The sequence below is a fragment of the Sus scrofa genome, chromosome 2, assembly GCF_000003025.6.
Source record: "Sus scrofa isolate TJ Tabasco breed Duroc chromosome 2, Sscrofa11.1, whole genome shotgun sequence".
Taxonomy (NCBI): Eukaryota; Metazoa; Chordata; class Mammalia; order Artiodactyla; family Suidae; genus Sus; species Sus scrofa.
The window spans coordinates 83,674,124-83,692,345 of NC_010444.4; the positions used below are offsets into that span (position 1 = coordinate 83,674,124).

The 18,222-nt window shown below is 46.8% G+C and overlaps 1 protein-coding gene across 2 annotated transcripts; it reads right to left on the reverse strand.

Annotated features, from left to right (window-relative positions):
- Positions 4,395 to 17,689, reverse strand: ENC1 (ectodermal-neural cortex 1). Of its 2 annotated transcripts, none has more exons than XM_003123701.5 (3): positions 16,873 to 17,689; positions 11,288 to 13,102; positions 4,395 to 6,984 (listed from the first exon to the last, which is right to left on the reverse strand). In XM_003123701.5, the coding sequence occupies exon 2, from the start codon at positions 13,087 to 13,089 to the stop codon at positions 11,320 to 11,322; it is 1,770 nt and encodes a 589-aa protein (XP_003123749.1). In that variant the 5' UTR covers positions 13,090 to 13,102; positions 16,873 to 17,689; the 3' UTR covers positions 4,395 to 6,984; positions 11,288 to 11,319. The 2 variants fall into 2 exon arrangements, with proteins under 2 accessions (XP_003123749.1, XP_020940106.1); XM_021084447.1 differs by lacking the exon at positions 16,873 to 17,689 and adding an exon at positions 16,594 to 16,612.

Here is an 18,222-nt window from a genome sequence, read left to right on the forward strand (position 1 = left end):
ACCCCCCCTCCCTTAGGCTTCCCTGGTACAGCCGGGCAGCATTCCTAACCCCCACACCCTTCAGAGTAGCCTGATTCATGTGAGCAGATAAATAACTACCAGTCCCCAGAATGGAGCTTAGGGATTTTTGATTTGAAAAGGGGTGCTGAGTAACCCCCATCCATCTCTTGAACAGGTTCACTCTCAGGAAGAGCCAGAAAGGGGCGTGAGGTGGTCCATCGCCCTAGGGCTTTCTTCAGTCTTTTCCTCTTTCTCCTTTCCTTCCCTTCAGAGCAGACCTTTGATTGCAAAATTCTGAGATCTGTTCTCTCGAAATGATTCTCCTCGTAGCAACAGCCTTGGCCAGAATATGTGTGGGTGGCTGAGCTGGACTTGGGTGTTCGCAATTTAGAGCTTGTGAATCCATGAATTATAAACTCAGAGATTTTAGTTCTCACTTTGCAGGTGCCTAGTTTGAGTCTGCTGAGTTCCTCTTCTTTGTAGTTACAATGTTAGCAAGTACCCTCAGCCTTTGGAGGACATGCAATAAACACTCCCAGCAACATCTAAAAATTGCGTGTAAATTCACTTTTGGTAATAAAGCAAATCATCGGATAACACAAGGAAAGGATTTGTGAGAGACTTTGCCGAAACTCCAACTGCCTTTCCTCGATGCAGTCCCCCATCTTTGCACAGATAAAGATTATGGTTGCCAAGGAGACAGGATGGTGGGGGGAGGGAGAGGGGTAAAAACTTTGGTCTCATTTGGTTTCCCTCAGACCACAAAGCAAGAAAGCAAGCTGGGCTGTTAAGCAGAGCTGGACAAGATTATGGTAGATTTGTGATTTACTTAGTCAAATTACTTTTAATTCCTAGTCATGCCTCAACGTACCCTTTTTCTTCCCCTCTGAGAGGTAGGTCTTGCGCTTTGTTGTCCAAGGTCTGACAAATAACAGAGCTTTAAAATTCATTGTCTATGATTAAACGCAAATGCAGGACAGATGGCTTGTCTGAGTATGTGTCAGACAGGCAAAGCACTTAAGATTTGTGACAGGCAAGACCAGGAATTAACTGCTAAGTTTTTGCATTTATTCATACGTTCATGTGCACTGCAAACATGGCTGTAAAACTTACTTAAGTGTTCTCACTTTATTCAAAATATTCCCAAACAAAGCAACTGCTCTCCTTTTGCCAAACCAGATGCCCTGATCTCAAACCCATGAACTCAAAGTCCGTTTTTTTTTTCATATTATATGTATCGTGTACATTTCATTTTACTCTGACATTCGGGATGAAAATAACACCCTTTTGAAATCCCTGCTTGCCCAGAACCCCAAATGGTGGTTCCCACTTCATTTGTACAAATCGTTTTATTGAAATATTTAATTTTTTTGAACAAATATTTGTCAAAATAAACAAAACCCGACCCAATGGAAACAGGCAAAGGCTTTTTATTCAGAGCTTATTATAGGAGGGGAGTCGGCCACTGTCACTTGGGTTTTGGCAGAGACTCAAAGGCAGGCACATTAGTGGGAAAGTTTTATAGTGGGAGGGGGAAAAAAAAAAAAAAGGCAGGATTTCAGATTTGCCCTGACTGGAGGCTGGTAGCCTGGGGAAGCTGGAGGCAGGCTAACGAGGAGCAGACATCCTATGTGATGGTTACGGGGGCATATTTGATTTTTTCTGGTTGGTCCCAGGTTGGAAGCAAGAACAAAAATCAGGGAAGCTGGAAGTTATTAATCAAGTCCCGGCTGTTTGGGGCCAATTGTTACACGGGGTTATTGTCTGGCTTCCTGGACCAGTTGCCAGAAATAGTGATCCGACTTCCTGCAAGTCTGACTTGTAGATTGCAGGCGGACATCACCAAGGCTGCTTATAGCAGATAATGGGTTGGTTTCCTGGGCTGGTTGCTGCAGAGTTCTAGTTTTATTATGCTCTGGCCATTGTCCGTTTATATATTCAATCTCTCAGGCAATAAACATTATACGAACCAAAAAGTACATAGAGCCTGAGCATACAGCTCAATAAATTATCAAATGCAACAACCATCCAGGGCCTTCACTGATACTAAAATTCTCCACAGTCAAAATTTCAAAAACTTGTTGTCAAGAACTATTTTGAGTTGCTGGGTAGATTCTTTCATGGGCGTCTTTAGTCCTCGTGTGCTTGGATCCTGCGTTGCAGTGGCTGTGGTGTAGGCCAGCAGCTCTGATTCTTCCCCTAGCCTGGGAACTTCTATATGCCCCGGGTGCGGCCCTAAAAAGCAAAAAAAAAAAAAAAAGAAGAAGAAGTCAAGTGTTCCCAGACACAATGGATGTGGACAGCCCTGGGTTTCCCACAGTCAGGCTCAGCCCTGTGAATCACTGTCCTCCACATTCCTGGACAGGTCAGAGAGCGTGCCTTAAAATCCAGGCTTCACCACTCCCTTGGGCAAGTGAAATAATCTCTCAAAACCGGTTTCTTCATCTACGAAATGGGGGTAATAACAGTGCCTGTTTTCATAGGGTTACTGTGAGGATGAATTAAGGTGATGGACATGCCAAACTAATACAACCCCTCGCCCAGAATAAGCACTCAGATTTTGATTTATCAGATGCTTAACATGTTTTAAAATGAGAGCTGAAAATTAGTGAGAACCTACCGTGTGCTGGCACTGGGCTTGGTGCTTAAATGTATATTATTAAATGTTGCTATTAGATGGAAACTATTAATCATCCTTATTTTACAGAGGAAGGAGCTGAGGCTTAGAGATGTTAAGAAACTCTCTGCACTTACCTGCATTTGTTCTGAGAATTAAAAGAGATGAAGGTAGGAGTGCCATGGTGGCTCAGTAGGTTAGGGGTCCAGCATGGTCGCTGCTGTAGTTCAGGTTTGATCCCTAGCCTGGGAACTTCCTCATGCTGTGGGCGTGGTCAAAAAAGTTTAAAAAGGAAGAAAGAAGAGCCCTGGACCCCGATGGCCTTGTAGGAGGACAGTCTCAGCCCTGGACCCCAGTCTCTAAATATTTCACCACGACCAGATTCCTAATACATATAGCAGAAGGCAGTCCGAAATAATACAGCCACCCTTCAGGGCAATATGAGGTCTGAATGAAATTTCCAAATGAATGAAAATTAGGAATTTAAAGGATCTTCTTTAATCTGTTTACATGTCCCAAATGAGATGATTAAGAAAAAGAACTCCAGGGAGTTCCCATGGCTCAGCAGAAATGAATCCGACTAGTAACCATGAGAAAGAAAGAAAAGACAAGACAGAAAGACAGAACTGCAGAGAATCAAAGTCAGTTCCCAATCATCTCTACAGGAATTATTCTCAACCCTTCCAAGGGCTGCCATCCAGGCTTTCCCTCCACATCCAGGTGTCATGTGTCCACTCCTAACTGCCAACTCTCCCCTCTTCCTGGTCATATGGTGTCATAGTTGGTGTCACCAATGAGGTTTCCCTGTGTCATCAGCACTGTGCATTGAGACATCTGAGGACTCTTGTCAGAGTCGCTTGTTCTACAAGCTTGGCTCTAGACCAGCCTCACCCAGCATGGAACTGAATGATTCTTCTGTAAAACCTGAGGCATCTGCTCTGTCACCTTGGTCAAAGTCCAAGAGCGGTAATTGCGTTCTGCCTACTTGCGAGCTCTCCTAGAGGTCTAATTAGGTCGTATTTATTTTCTATCCAAGAAATATTATGCACATCAAAATAACAAGGGGTCCAACCTAAATGATAATGAATATTTCACTGTGACACCAAGCCATCACGAGGTGGGAATGAGAAGCTTCCTCCAGCTTTAAGATGGGCCAGCTGGGATGGCGGCTTTCAACTTGGAAGAACCTAAGTGTACCAGAGGGGTTGATCTTAGTTTTCTTTGCCATTTCAGAGAAATAATACACACTTATTTCTACTTACTTTAAATGACTTCTAAGGCGACATGAGATGAAACGAAGGCTGAATTCCAGCCCCTTCTCTCTCAACTTTCCTGTCAAAATATAACCCACATGCAGAGTGCAAAAACTAACTACATATTATGTTATCTTTAAAAGGTTTCTTGGCCACGCCCACAGCATGTGGAAACTCCTGGGCTAGGGATTGAACCTGTGCCACAGCAGTGACAACACCAGATCCTTAACCCACTGCACTACAAGGGAACTCTTAAGTATGCTATCTTAACATTGTAGCCTACCTTAGTTTTTATATTCTAAGCTATCAATAACCCAGAGAAATTTTGCTTTGCTTAAGTACACTAAAAGGCCAAAATTTTCAATTATTTAATGTACGAAATTGCTTTCATAAACGTACATGACTAAAAGGTGAAATAGAGGACATTCAGGAAAATTTAAAATGACTCAACTTTGGATTAAAACCACAAAAGCACAAGTTTTCAATGCTTAAAACTATATTCAAATAAAGACCCATATACACGATGAAGAGAAAATCTCTAATAATTTATTTGACCTTCAGTTTCACATTGTGAAAAAAAAAAATACAGTTTTACAAAACCTCAAAAATGTAGCAAACAAGTACATATGAACACGAACACTTCTTCAACTTACACAGAGTTTTGTACGTGAACCACATATTCAATAACCAAGAGAAGGATATTATTCAGCTCTAATCATTCTTATTCAGACAGGTGTCAAGCCCAGAGAAAAGGGGGCTACACAATTATACCAGAAGTGGAAGGCTGCCCTTTGTTATCTGTTTCCACAGCAACCAGTCCACAGAATAAGAAGAACCTTCTCTGTCTTATGCCAAGGTTTTTGTGTGCACTGTGCTGTGAATTGTATTTGCTTCAAAGCGCGGGACGTTTCACAGGGTGAGAATGGTCAAGTAGCGAGCCCAAATGCCTCCATCAATTCAAAGAGCAGAGAGTCCAGAAAGTTCCCTGCAGGCTGGGGGCCCACCCTGATCACAGCTCCCTCTGGCTCACACACAGCAATTAAGAGAGGATTCAAGGACACACCACAACTTTGAACCAGCTGCAGAAAATTCACCCCGCTTTCAGAAGCCACACAGTGACACCCACATCTTGGCAGCTTTGCATCATAAACCATACAGGGCTGTAAATACTACAATATTAAGGACACCGACTATGCCGCCAGGGTACAGACATTTGCATTGCTCAGAACACATCCAGGAGCGAGGGACTGACTGCCAGAAAGTATTGAGATCCTTTGATTCCAAAGTCTCATTTATTTTGGTCCAACTATAGCCCACCTATCCATGGCACAGATGGACACGTACAATCAGTCTAAATTATTCAGGTGGAGAGAGATCTGAAGGATGTATGTCATTAGACAATGCAAACACACCAAGATGTAAGATTATTTATTTGTCTTAAACCCTAGTTTCGAAAACACAGTGACTTGAGAAACAGCAACGAAAAGCCGTGCGAGTTGCAAATGCTGGGCTTCCCGGACACCTGAGGAAGCATCTCTGTGAGTCTACCACTAACACCTATCACGGCACATGTTTAGTCAACAAGCACTTGGAACGAGCAAAGAATGTATTCACAACTGATTCATGACTCCCCCAGAAAGCCTCTCAGTTGGGGCCACTGCTTAAAGTTCTTTGGTGTTTGGGGGCCATAGGCGTCCCTTTTGTGCACCAAAGAGTTTTTCAGGGACTTCCCTAAGAGGGAGCACTAAAGTATCCTTTGTACCAATGTGCATATTGCCTTGGAGAACTTTTAGCACTTGTTATATCATACAGCAGAGAGCGAGAACAAGGAAGTCAGGTCAAGCAAATCCCGTCAGTGAATTAATTTCTGTCTGTGAGAGTTGTGTGGGTTTTTGTCTTTTTTCCCTGTTAACTGTGGTTATGGCAAAGCATTCGCATAAGGTAATAAATAGATTAAATAAATAAACTTTGGGACAATGCCTCTACCTGTGCCCTATATACAGAACCATTCTATAGAATTTTCCAAGATTTCAGGATACGACACAAAGGAAAAAAACTGCAGAGTGATTTGGTCCTTTCCAAATTTCAGGAGCGAATCAGACAAGGAGGAGGAGGGCAGAAAGAAGCCTTCCCTTTTGCCCCTAGAGCCATGGGCATGACCAGAGCCCACGAAACCCCAGGAAAAGTTGGTGAGTCTAAGAAAAAATGACCTTCATGCTTCTCCACATCTAGGATGTAACTTAACTTTCCGTCTTGTAATCCTTCCCTGTCTTGACATTTACAAAATCCCCCCCAACCCCCCCTCCAGTTATGCTCCTAATTCTAACCCCCCGTTTTCACTTTTGTGCAGCAAAGCACATCACAACAGTCACGAAATTGTGCAAAACATACAACCAGTTCCCATAGTCCATACACGTGAGGGCAACTGTAAGCACTGTTTCGGCATGCAGGCCTCAAACAATAAATAGCTAAATCTAGAACAAAGTTCTTACCAGCCAAGAGAAAGTTCAAAGTCACTTATAAATAGAAAAGAACATCTACCAAACAGCTATCAACAATGTCCCCATTGTCCAGAGACGTTTCTGGGGAGCACAGCCCCTCAGAGGTTACGGGAGAGCCCAGAGTTCGTCAGGCCCCAGCCAGCCCAGCCAGCTTCCCTCCTGGCCCCACAGTTGAGCTTTCCATCTCCAACAGCAGCTGGTGTGGAGGCTTCAAGCTGGCTCCTCAGAGAGAGGTGACAACCATTTCAAATTTTACACATACATGGTGGAGCCCAAGGAAATCACATGCTGAATATGGAACAACCCAGGAAAAGGGCCGGCTTGTCTCTCCCTTTGAGGGGCTGATGAACGCTGACATTAATCCACAATTACAAGACAAGGACGAGATCACAGGTTTGTTCATTCATATTTAAACCCTGTGCGACTGGCGCTGAAACCCCGCCCCCTCCCCCACCCCCTTCCTTCATGTCCAGTTAGAAGCATTTACAAGGTGCAATGGATTGGATTCTGGTCTGGTAGCAACTTCGTTTCTTTTTTTCCTTTTCTTTCTCTTCATTCAGTTTGGTCTCTCCAAAGTAGAAATCTCATCTTGATCATGCAGGGATGGAGTCAGCTAAAAGGGAAGAAAAGGAAACATATTTTGGTAGTAGTCTCAAAAATCTGAAAAAAAAAAAAAAATTCAAATGCAGGACAGAGTTGGTCACTACTGTTTCTCAAGGTCTTCAGTACACACTCAGTGGGTATGTGCAGATATTTAAAGTTCTGGCCTTGAATGCTCCCACGTGTGCATTCAGACATGCAGATAGACCAACAAAAATAATGGCATCCAAGGAAAGAGCTGCACTTCTTTCCTAAACATATCCATGTTCAAATTCAAGCTATACATCTAGATACTCTTAGGAGTTGCCATATTCTGCTTCCAACATTCAGTATTCCTCTCCACGGTTAAACAGAGCCACTGTAAAGTGATCACCAGAGGATCACAAGAGATTCCTGGGCCAACCCCCCACCCCCTTAGCCCATTTACCATAAAGGATTCCAAATTAAATTTATTCACCATATAGAAGGCAGACATATTAATCCTCTTTATTTAAATGCAGCCCTGCTATTCATTATGGCAGAAATCAGTCTCGCTTCCTTTCACATGACAGCATGGCAGGCCTCATCTCATCAGCCCAGGGCTGGAGTTTATTTTCAAAGTTCATCAGTCCATGCTTGGGAGATACGGGCTGTGGTAGGCAGTGTAATTATCTATAGAATCTACCCACGTCAAATGTGAATCTAAATTCAAGGTGCCAAGTCTGCATGTCTCATGGGACCTGGCATTTCCTCACACTTATCCACCCTTCCCATTGGGTTAAGCCTAATTGTACGGGGGGAGATTTTTGCAGAGGGCTTTTCTTTCAAACGCTCACCCTCTCTGTTCTTGGAACACAGTGCCAGCCCTAGCATAGGAACCTGCAGCCCCAGTGCTGTCAGTCGAAATACAGACAAAGGAAAATCAGGAGGCGCCACACTCATCACTTGCATTGAATTCTTCTTGCTCAAGTGTGTTCCGAAGTTGGATTCATTTCATGAGTTGTTTCTTTTGGCAGTTTTGTAGCAGTGATTCAAACTCTCAAGGCATTCCTCAGACCGCGGTGTCACCCCCCACCCCCACTTCCTTGTAACCTATACATCCACATTAGGCCAAAAGAATGTTATCTTGCAATAATATGGAATTTCAACATGTTGCCTACTCCAACAGCAAAACAAAAAACAACCCCCGCCTCCAACAAAAACACCTCTAAAAAGAGAGGAAACAGAGCAAATCAAAATCCAGATGCTGTCAGGTCAGGGACACAGAGCATCATGAAAATGGAGCATTGGCAAAAGTCATTTCCTTTTTTTTCCCTCCCACCAGCTGAAAGAGCAGCAGGAGACAGTTACTCTTTCCTTGGTGGCTGAGCTTTAAGACCCAGGGAAACATTTTGTTAACACTGTATTAATTCAGTTAGCACCTACGTTTGGAGGGCAAAGCCATGTCTGGGAAGCTTTTGTTGCTTAGAACTGATACCTATACAACGCCTCTTTTCAATCACTCCATCCAGTGTTAAGTGTTTTAATACTATCTTGTGTGTAGTAAACTTTAGAAATTTAAACCAACATTCTCCCTGTCCAGAAACCACGGAAAAGTGTCTTTGATCAGGCCCACACCACCCTTTAAAAAGACGAACCTGGCCCTGTCAAATTTCCTTGTTCTGTGTTTGACTCCCGGGCTAACAGCACCGAGGGCGGAGGGGATGTTGTTTCGAATATAACCTAACACTTTATTTGCTCCACTTCCCAGGGACCGGATGTGTCTGATTAGGTTCAAATACCCGGGAGAGGGTGAATTCAAGTGTTTGCCAACATACTCACTCTGGGCTGAGAAAGGAGGTACCAGAAACGAAGTATAAAGATAACAAGCAGCTTCTCTGATAATAGTCAAAGAAATCTCATTTTCCCACGACACACAAAGCTAATTCCACTGCCAGCTAAGGGCTAAACTGAAGAGAGGAAAGAAAACTAATACAAGTATTGATGATTTCCTATGTGCCATGCACAGAGAAGGTATGTTCACCCCCCCCCCACATTGATTGATTCACCCAAGTCTGAACTGGGATAGAGCTTAAGAAAAGCACAATTCAACTCACTCATTTGACAAAAGAGAGCTCTGAAGGGCAGAGAGGTCCAGATACTACAGCTTAAAGCCACAACCAGGGCCCTCTCTTTCTGCCTCAACTTCCTTACCTGGCTCCAAGGATGCCAGCCAGCTGCCACTTTGATGTACCACCACCACCGCTGGCAATGTTTAAGGCTCTCCTATGCAAATATAGTCAGTTGAGGACTAACACCCAATTTAGTGTGCTGTTAATTGATGCTTTTGCCTAGAAGGTTCTTTAAACCTGCTTGAGAGTTGAGTAATGCATTCATATTGCAAATGAAATAACCCCTTTCAGAGCATTTGTTTATTCAGGATTACTGAGATGCCAGCAAGGCTGCAAAAACCAGTTTGGTGCGGGCCACCGTTAGCCCTGTTTGCTCCCCAGAGGATGGTTCTGACAGCTCCTGCTCCTTTAAAGGAGTTTCTGTCCAGGTAAATACTCTATTACTAAGAACTGGTCTAACTGTATCAGGCTGAAGGAAGTAACAGAAGAAAGAAACAGACCCCATGTGAAAGGGAGGCCAGTTTCACTGATGTTTTCTAAATGAGCTGTAAGAGATGAGGAAAGAAAGGACAAATGAGTTGAAACCCCTCTTTGCTGGCAGGTGGTCCCCTTCAAAGGTGTGTAACATCCTAGGAAACATAGAGCCGAACCTTTCCCAGTCATGAGTTTGTTTTCACGGCAGATCTTCCAAGGCAGATTTTTAAATTCGATTCTCTTCTTGTTAGTGATGAGCCCATGAGCAACTAAAACAAATCAACCCATGCCGTATGCTCTGTGCTGCACTTAAGATAGGTTGAAGTGATTCCAGGGCCCGTCCTGAAAAGGCTTTCACAGCAGCACAGCGGCCATTAGCTTCCTGAACCCTGAACTGGGGAGGCCTATTAATTATTTCAGCCGAGAGTATTATATACTCTTAAGTACACAAGACAACCATTATGTACTCAGATATATGACACAGAAGCACAACTTTTGTTCGTCCTAACAATAGGGTCAGCCTGACTGATTAACTCTGAAAAGCTGCAGTACGGGCAGTTTAGATGGCTCAGTGTGTCCACACATTAGATCCGTTTATACAATGCAGGTGCAACCTTCCACAAGGCCAGACTGAGATTTCTGGAAAATTCATACATGCTCTAAGGGGGCTTTTTTTTTTTTTTTTTTTTTGGGAGGAGAAACATTTAAAATAAGCTAACAAATAACTTTGAAGGAAATACACTAGGAATTACTTTAGCCATTCGATTGGTCAAAGCCTACTTCCTTCCAAAAAGGGTTGGAGGAAGTGAAATTGAAATATCGACACTTATCTCCTGGGGCCCTACCAGTGTAAAGTTAGGCGGAAGTTCGGCTTAAGGCTCAAGGGCTTATGTTCTGGAGCCAGAGGGTCTAGGCTGATGTCTTGACCAACTTTTCTGCCTGCTAAGCCCTATGACCTTGGGCAACGTACTTAACCCCTGTGTACATCAGGTGTTTTCATCTATAAAGGGCTCCGGTAATAATATCCCACGGGTTTGTTGTGGGGACTGAATGAAATGATACATGAGAAACACACAAGCCAGTGGCAGGCACTCTGGGAGGGCTCAGCAGACATCAGCTGGCATTAAACACAGATCAGGGTTTCCAACCTGACGGTAATTAGAATCACTGAAAAACTCTCTAAAAATACGAATGCCTGGGTCTCACTGAGACCTAATGAAACCTAGCCTCTGGGATGGGCAGGTTTTGAAGCACTCTTTGGGAGATTCTGAGGCTCAGTAAAGGCTGAGGACCACTGGCTTATGTTCTGGGGGACGCAGCCGTGGTCAACATAAGTGTTTAAGTTCGGGGATGAGGAGTTCCTGTCGTGGCGCAATGGAAACAAATCTGACTAGGAACCATAAGGTTGCGGGTTCGATCTCTGGCTTTGCTCAGTGGGTTAAGGAACCAGCGCTGCCGTGAGCTGTGGTGTAGGTTGCAGACACGGCTCAGATCTGGCGTGGCTGTGGCTGTGGTGTAGGCCAGCAGCTGTGGCTCCAATGAGACCCCTAGACTGGGAACCTCCATATGCTGCAGATGCGACCCTTTAAAAAAAAAAAAAAAAAAAAAAAGAAGTTCTGGGATGTGCTTTTATTTGTATAGTTTCTGTAGTATTTCTACAGAATGGGCTAGATGGAGTGCGTCTCACTCCACGCATGAGTTTACATGGCCAGCTCCGCTCTGCGGATACTTACAAGCTAACCTGACTCTTACCTCATGCTCACTCTTTTTAGGATGCGCTGCATTTAAGAGGGCAGATGTTTCCAGGTGCTGACGAATGCCGTAGGGATCAGCGAGTACGGGACTGTGGTTATGCTGTTCCACACGTCCAAGGTTGGATCGTAGCAGTCCAGAGTTTTGCACCGCTGAATGCCAAAGTACCCTCCGACGACATAGAGCTTGTTTCCGGAGGCCACAGCGTGGCAGCTCATGCGCTTTGCGGTCACGTCTCCCACCTTGGTCCACTGGTAAGTCTCGCTGTTGAACTTATAAGCAGAGCAGGCAGAGAACTCGGTATCTCCCCCCATAATAAAAATCTGGTTACCCAGCACAGCTGCTGCCGTGTAACGCCAGGGCTGGGGACAGGTGGCCGGGACGGTCCACCTGTTTTCACACTGATCATAACACTGAACCTTGGGGAGCTTGTCGTGACTGACACTGGTACCTCCGAAAGCAAACAGCTTGAGCTTGGCGCTCACCACCGCGGCATTGCTGACCCCTTCTCGGAGGGGAGCCACCATGGTCCATTTGTTTGTTGTGGGATCATAATGTTCTACTTGCTTTAGAGAGACTGAGGGGGAGGCCGGGAGGCAGCCGGTGGCAGCAGTGTGCCCCCCGACCACGTACAGGCAGTGCTTCAGTTCAGCAGAGCCATGGCCAAACCTGGCTACCAGCATGGGGGCCGCCTTGGACCATTCCTCATGCAGGGTATCATAAACCCAGACATCTTTTGAGACACCGTTTTCAGACCCTCGCCCCCCAGTAATGTACACTTTGCAGCCAATTGCACATGCACTGAACTCTTTTCTGGGGCTGGGGATGTCAGCCTTGGGAATGATCTCTTTGGCCTTCTGGTCGACCAGATACAGCTTGTCACACATGAACGTCTGTCCTCCCAACAGGAAGAGGGCATGGCCAGTCTTCCGGGGCCGGGCACAGAGGCTGGTCACCACGCCATCATTCTGCAGGATTTTCAGTTTGCACCTGATGGCCTCTTCTACAATCTCCTTGCTCTTCCTCTGTTTGGTGATGAGTTCCTCCATGGCCACGTTCTCCATGAGATAGATGGCTGGCAAGAGGGCCAGCCTCACAGTCTGCAACAGCTCCGGGAGGTAGCAGTAGCGCTTCTTCAGATCGTAGCTGATCCAGTTAATCGCAGACTCGTACACGAGCCTTTCGTCTTCAGTCTCCAGCTCTTCACTGGACAAGAGCTGCACTACCATGTCCTGGGGCAGCTGGAGGAAGTCTTCATTCTTCCTGATGGTCTGGAAGTTGCTGAGACACATCCTCCAGGAGAGCTCGTACAGCTTGGTGCACTGGTGCGCATCGGACAGCAGCAGCATGCCCAGGCAGTTGGTGGGGTGCAGGTTCTTCTCCAGGAACTCAGCGCACGCATCCCGGATGTCTTGAAACTCCAGCATGTCCCCGGCTTCCAGGAGGGATTCTGCGTTTTCTTCATTGATGATGACCCGGGAGGAGTAGGCATAGTCGAGGAGCAGCTCCAAGACCTCTGGGTGGATGGAATTGTCGAAGTTGACCTCGCTGTCCTGGCTCTCTTTCAGGCCACCACTGAACATGGCTTCAAAGTAGCGGCTACACGCTGCCAGCACGGCCCGGTGACAAGGGAAGGTCCTGTTTCCGGCATGGAGAAGGACGTCGGTGAAGAGGCGCTGCTGGCGTAACAGGTTCAGGTGGGTGAGGACGCTGTCGGCGTAGGAGGACTTGTGGAACAGGTAGATGTTAATGGAGCCGCTGCTGGCCCTGGACTTGCGGTTCTCGTGCACGCTGACGGACATTTTGCTTCCACTCCTGAAAAACAAAACCAAACCACTGAACATGACGCGTCTGGTGCTCAGAACAGCCAAACCAAAGCAAGAGTCATTTTGGACAGAGAAAACAGAACACTTGGCTGTCGGCCCTGCTGCCTCCTGTTCTGTATAATGGATGGCCCGGCCTATACCAAGTCACAGACAAGCTACCTGTTGAGCTATTGAAACTATACATTGTTAAAAAAAAAAAACAAAAAACAAAAAACAAAAAACTGCTTAAGGGCAGGTCTGTCTTGGAAAACCTGATTGCCAACTTTGAGGATGTTGAAGTCTTTGAGAATAGAAGTAGCAAAAGCTAAGAGGAGCGAGGTCTCATTCTCACAGCTCCCTGCCCTAGTCCAGCTGATTCACTGCTGGCCACTTGAAATGCCAGGCCTCCAGCTCTCATAATGCTGGGATGGGCACAGGCTTTAGTGCCCTATGCAACATAAAGCCTTGTGTCAGACAAATATCTATTAATTAATCCCATTAAGAATTCCTTTGGTAAGACCCAGTATATATCCCCTGCCTACACAGTAAATGGGAAATGTAATAGTAAATCTGCAGGCTTGCTTAGGCCCACTGCTGAAGTGACCATACTTCCATTTAGTGTTACAAATCATTTCTAACCAGGCAGCTCCACCACCACAGTCCTAAAAGAGCCCCAGTATAAACACAACTATATATTGATCAGCAAACTATCATGGAAACACAGAAGAGATCCTGGCCATAATCACCACCCACCTTTCTTGCTCTGAACACCTTACAAAATGAAGATCGGGGCACATAAAAGGAAGAGTATTTTTGTAAAAGTAATGAACTCAGGAGTTCGGGTTTTTCATCCTCCCAGCTTTAAACTAATTCTTAGAAAACCAGATGCAAAAACAAAGGATGTATCCACCCCTCTCTCCTGATTAAACAGCACATCACCAGAATCATTCTTGTATACCTGCAAACGCTGACCTGCATACAGGGAGTTCAAAATGCAAATGTCGCTTTATCTAAATCAACACACACACACACACACACACACACAGAGCTATACTACAGCTGCAATCTGTAGTATACTGATCTTTAACCCCCTGTGCAGGCCAAGGATCAAACCCACACCTCCACAGCAATCTGAACCACTGCAGTTGGGTCCTCAACCCAGTGCACTACAGTGGGAACTCCTCCCCCACCGTCCCCTTTAACCTACCCTTCTGTTATTTCAAAGGAATAAAGGCTTCAAGAACCTACTGTCAAAGGATTCCTAACCAAGCTGTTTATCCCAGGAGGCTAAACTGTGTGGTTACAGTATCTATTCCAAACACAGAACAGGCAGTCCATACAGCCCAGCTAAAATCCAGGGCCTCCTTGTTTCCTTCAACCTGACCAGCAGAGGCAGGACAGGCACAAAAAACAACAGAGGCAGGTGCCTCTCTTGCCTTTGACACAGAGGCATCATACTATTAGGAATTGCAACTTGTTTTCTTTTATTTAGGGCATGTAACTTCATTACGAGTAAACATGCTTAGCAGAAGAAAATAAACAAAGCCCCAGGGCTCTGGTGTTAGAAGACTTTACAAAGCACTCATCAGTCTCTACAGTGACTTGGGCTGTGACAAATGGTGAGGAGTCAAGCATCGCCCCCACAGCAGCCAAGCCTCTACAGTGCCCAGTGCTCTGAAGAGCAACCAGCAAGCAGGACCCTCTGTGGATGCACCAGGTTCCCAACGTGTTAAAACATGCATTCGCATCCCCAATGTTCTACTGCTACAGTCATTATTTGAAGTAGTACATTCAATCTGAAGTACTTTGAGGAAGATTTCAAGCCTAAACCTCAAAAGAGGGTATAAATACTCTCCTATGCCTTATATAGAAACTTGCAAATGTTCCAAATGAGTAGCTATGCTTTTCTTTTTTAAGCCAATGCTTGCAAAGCAACCACAAAAGCTGCCTCCTTTGGATGGACCTAGAGATTATCACAGTAAGTGAAGTAAGTCAGACAGAGAGACAAATGTCGCATATCGTTTATCTGCGGAATCTAAAAAAAAAAAAAAAAAAAAAAAAAAAGATAAAAATGGACTTATTTACAAAACAGAAAGAGACAGTCATAGCAAACAAATTTGTGGTTACCAAAGGAAATAGTGGGAGCCAGGGAGGAGCTAAATTAGGAGGTTGGGATTAAAATACATACACTACTATATATAAAATAGATAACCAACAAGCAGAGGGAACTATATTCAATATTCTGTAATAACCTATATGGGAAAAGAACATACATAAACTCTCTCTGCTATACACCTGAAGCTAACAAAATTGTTCCAGGAAATTTTTTAAAAGCTGCCTCTTTTTCAGCTAAGAGCGAATGCTGCTCTGACTGAAGAATAAGGCACAAGATGCCTTAAGCACCAAAGTACCTGCACATTGAGCTGGAATCACACCTACCCAGCCCAGAAGGTATTTCCCTGAGCAGTGGAGAACACGCAGAGCCAGGTCCACACTTAAGAAAACAGTTTAGACGACCTTGGTATGTAGGATCTGTGTGCCGTGTTTACGCTCCTGTATTTCCCAGGTAGGTTCTTAAAGCCAGCAGGAAGAGTCTAGCCTGTCATCTGGGATGCCATCCAGATGCAGAAGTGTGTCACAGTGAAAATCCAACCATCCTTCAGCAACATTTGATTACAATAAAGGGTAAACTTGAAGAGACAAGGGAAATGATGGGCTCTCTGCTTTAAAATATCCAAACATGAAAACAGCAAAAGCCATGTATACAGTCATTAAACACACCTTCAACATAAAATGAATCATCCCTCTGGCATTTTTTAAGCCCCCAGAGAAATAATATTTGCATGCCAAGTAAGTGGCCAAAAAAACGCATACATATACTTAACCTGCCTGTACAAAGAAGGAGAAAAGGGCTGCTATTATCCTGAACATCAAAAGGGATTCTAGTTACAGTAACTTCAGTTCACTTAATGCTCCTTAACCAGGCTCTCTGCCTCTGCAATACTTAGTGGCCCATCACATGTCTTGGAGTTTTGAACCTGATCTGAGTGCAATCAAAGGACAAACCGGGCAGATTTTCTCCGGCATTTACGTTATTGCTAACAACGGAAGAACATTATAAAGAGACTATAAACAAGAAAAGCATTTTGTCATACAGTCCTCTATAACACTTGTAATAACACAAGGTGGCCATGCCTGTGAGGGCGACACCAAAATACACACCGATCAAGTTCAATGGTTCATCTCCGCCCTGCCCCCCAATTCCTATTCTTCGAAACTAATCATGTTAACACTACAGGCCAAATATCTGCATGAGAAGAAACATTTTTCAGAAACCAGTTTTCATTCATTTCCTACACATATCTGGCCGCGGTTAACGCTCTCAAGAGGGGTGTCTGTGCGTGGCCCCGATGCTCCCTGTGCGGGTAAGGATGCAACGTGGACCAGCAATTCCGCGCCCCCCTGCAAGCGCTCTTTGCGTGGAGAAGGGATGGATCGTACCCTGGCTCAGCTCTTCGCTCGCCAGCAGCTCCAGCAGCTCGCCCCGGCGGCGCGCCGCCGGAGGAGGCCCCTCCCGCAATGCCCGGCTCTGCTTGCTGCGGGAGGGCAGTGGCAGACACCCGGTCTCCGCCGGGAGAAGATCTCGCCACCGCCGCCTAGGTCGGAGTTTCTCGCTCTGGGGCGCACACACCCCCCTTGCGAGAGCACACTCTCGCAGGCCGGGCAGCCCTTGAAACCCGCGGCGCCCGCAACAGGTACGCGGCGGTAGAGGAAACTTACAGCAGTGGCGACCGGCCACAGCACACAACCAGCTGGGTTCTTGCCTCGGTCACAGGGCGGGGAGGCGAGGAAGCAGCGATCTCAACCCCAGGGAGCAACAGCGACTGCCGGGGCGAAAGGAGTGCGCATGGGGCTCTGGTTCGCGGGCTGGTTACCGCGGGCAGATCGCCGCGGCCTCAAGATCCCCACACCGCGGACTCTGCGCCCGCCACCCGCGGAGCGGCTCTCTGAGTGCTCTCGGGAGGGGAGAGTGGCCCGCGGCTGCAGGCACCGCGGAAGGAGGCGGGCTGTGCACTCGGGGGAGGGAGCTGGAAAGCGCCGTGCGCGCCGCGGCTGCTTGGCGTCTCGACCCGGTCTCAGCAGCGCCACTGCCGAGCCGCCTTCTCTCCAGCTGCCGGAGCAGTCGGCGCCCAGCGGCCCAGAGCCCAGCTATAAGCGGCGCGGAGGGGAGGGAGGGGCGGGGAGAGATCGCGTAGGCAAAGAGTGACACCAGGGGAGGGAGGGATGAAGGGAGGGAGGGAAGCGCGTGAATACTGCCGGCGGAGAAGGAAGAGGAGGAGGAGGAGGTGGAGGAGGAAAAGAAGAGCCGGAGGAGAGCTTGTCGGGGGAGTTAATCGAGAGAGGAAACGGGGGAGGGGGATGCGGCAAGGGGAGAGAGACAAAGCGGACACAGAATCTCAGCCTTGAGCAGCTGCAGCCCTTGGGGACCGAGATTAAAACAAGTTTTCCCAGATCGGAGTGTCTGCGCCTCTGGCCCAGAGGGGTGCTGAGGGACCCAAGACCAGGGAGCGCAGCTCCGCGTTGTGAGGCCCACGCTGCGAGAGCCTGCGAGATGCTCGGGAAAGGGCGCCGAAGGGCGAGCTGGGTGTCCGCGGCACGCGTCCTAAGCGCGCAGAGCCCGCGTAGTGAATGGGACACCTGGAGGGAGGACAGTGGCTGGGTTAGGACACAATTTTGGATACTCTGGGGGACACTGCAGGTTGGACAAAGCCGGCCTGTAGGGTTTCTCTGTGGCTAGGGACCAGGAAGACTCGAGCCCCTGTCGTCTCCCCCCCACTTCCTCCCTCCCTCTCTCCCTACGCCCCCGCGGGTGCGGCTCCCGCCGCTGGACTCTGCCCCAGGCAGCAACAACCCGGCGCTGTCCGGTAGGCTACCACGTGCTTCGCAGCCAATCGTCGCGGCCGCTTGATTCAAAGCGAACTACTCCAAGGAGCGGCCACGCCGCCTTCTCTCCGTAGCGATAAAGCCTCAATCGCCCTCTCAGACAGGGTCCCTTCCTGTGTTTTATCGCTGATTAGTTCAGCAAAGAGATGGTTCAGCATACACGTTTGAAGAGCCGCATGCCACGAG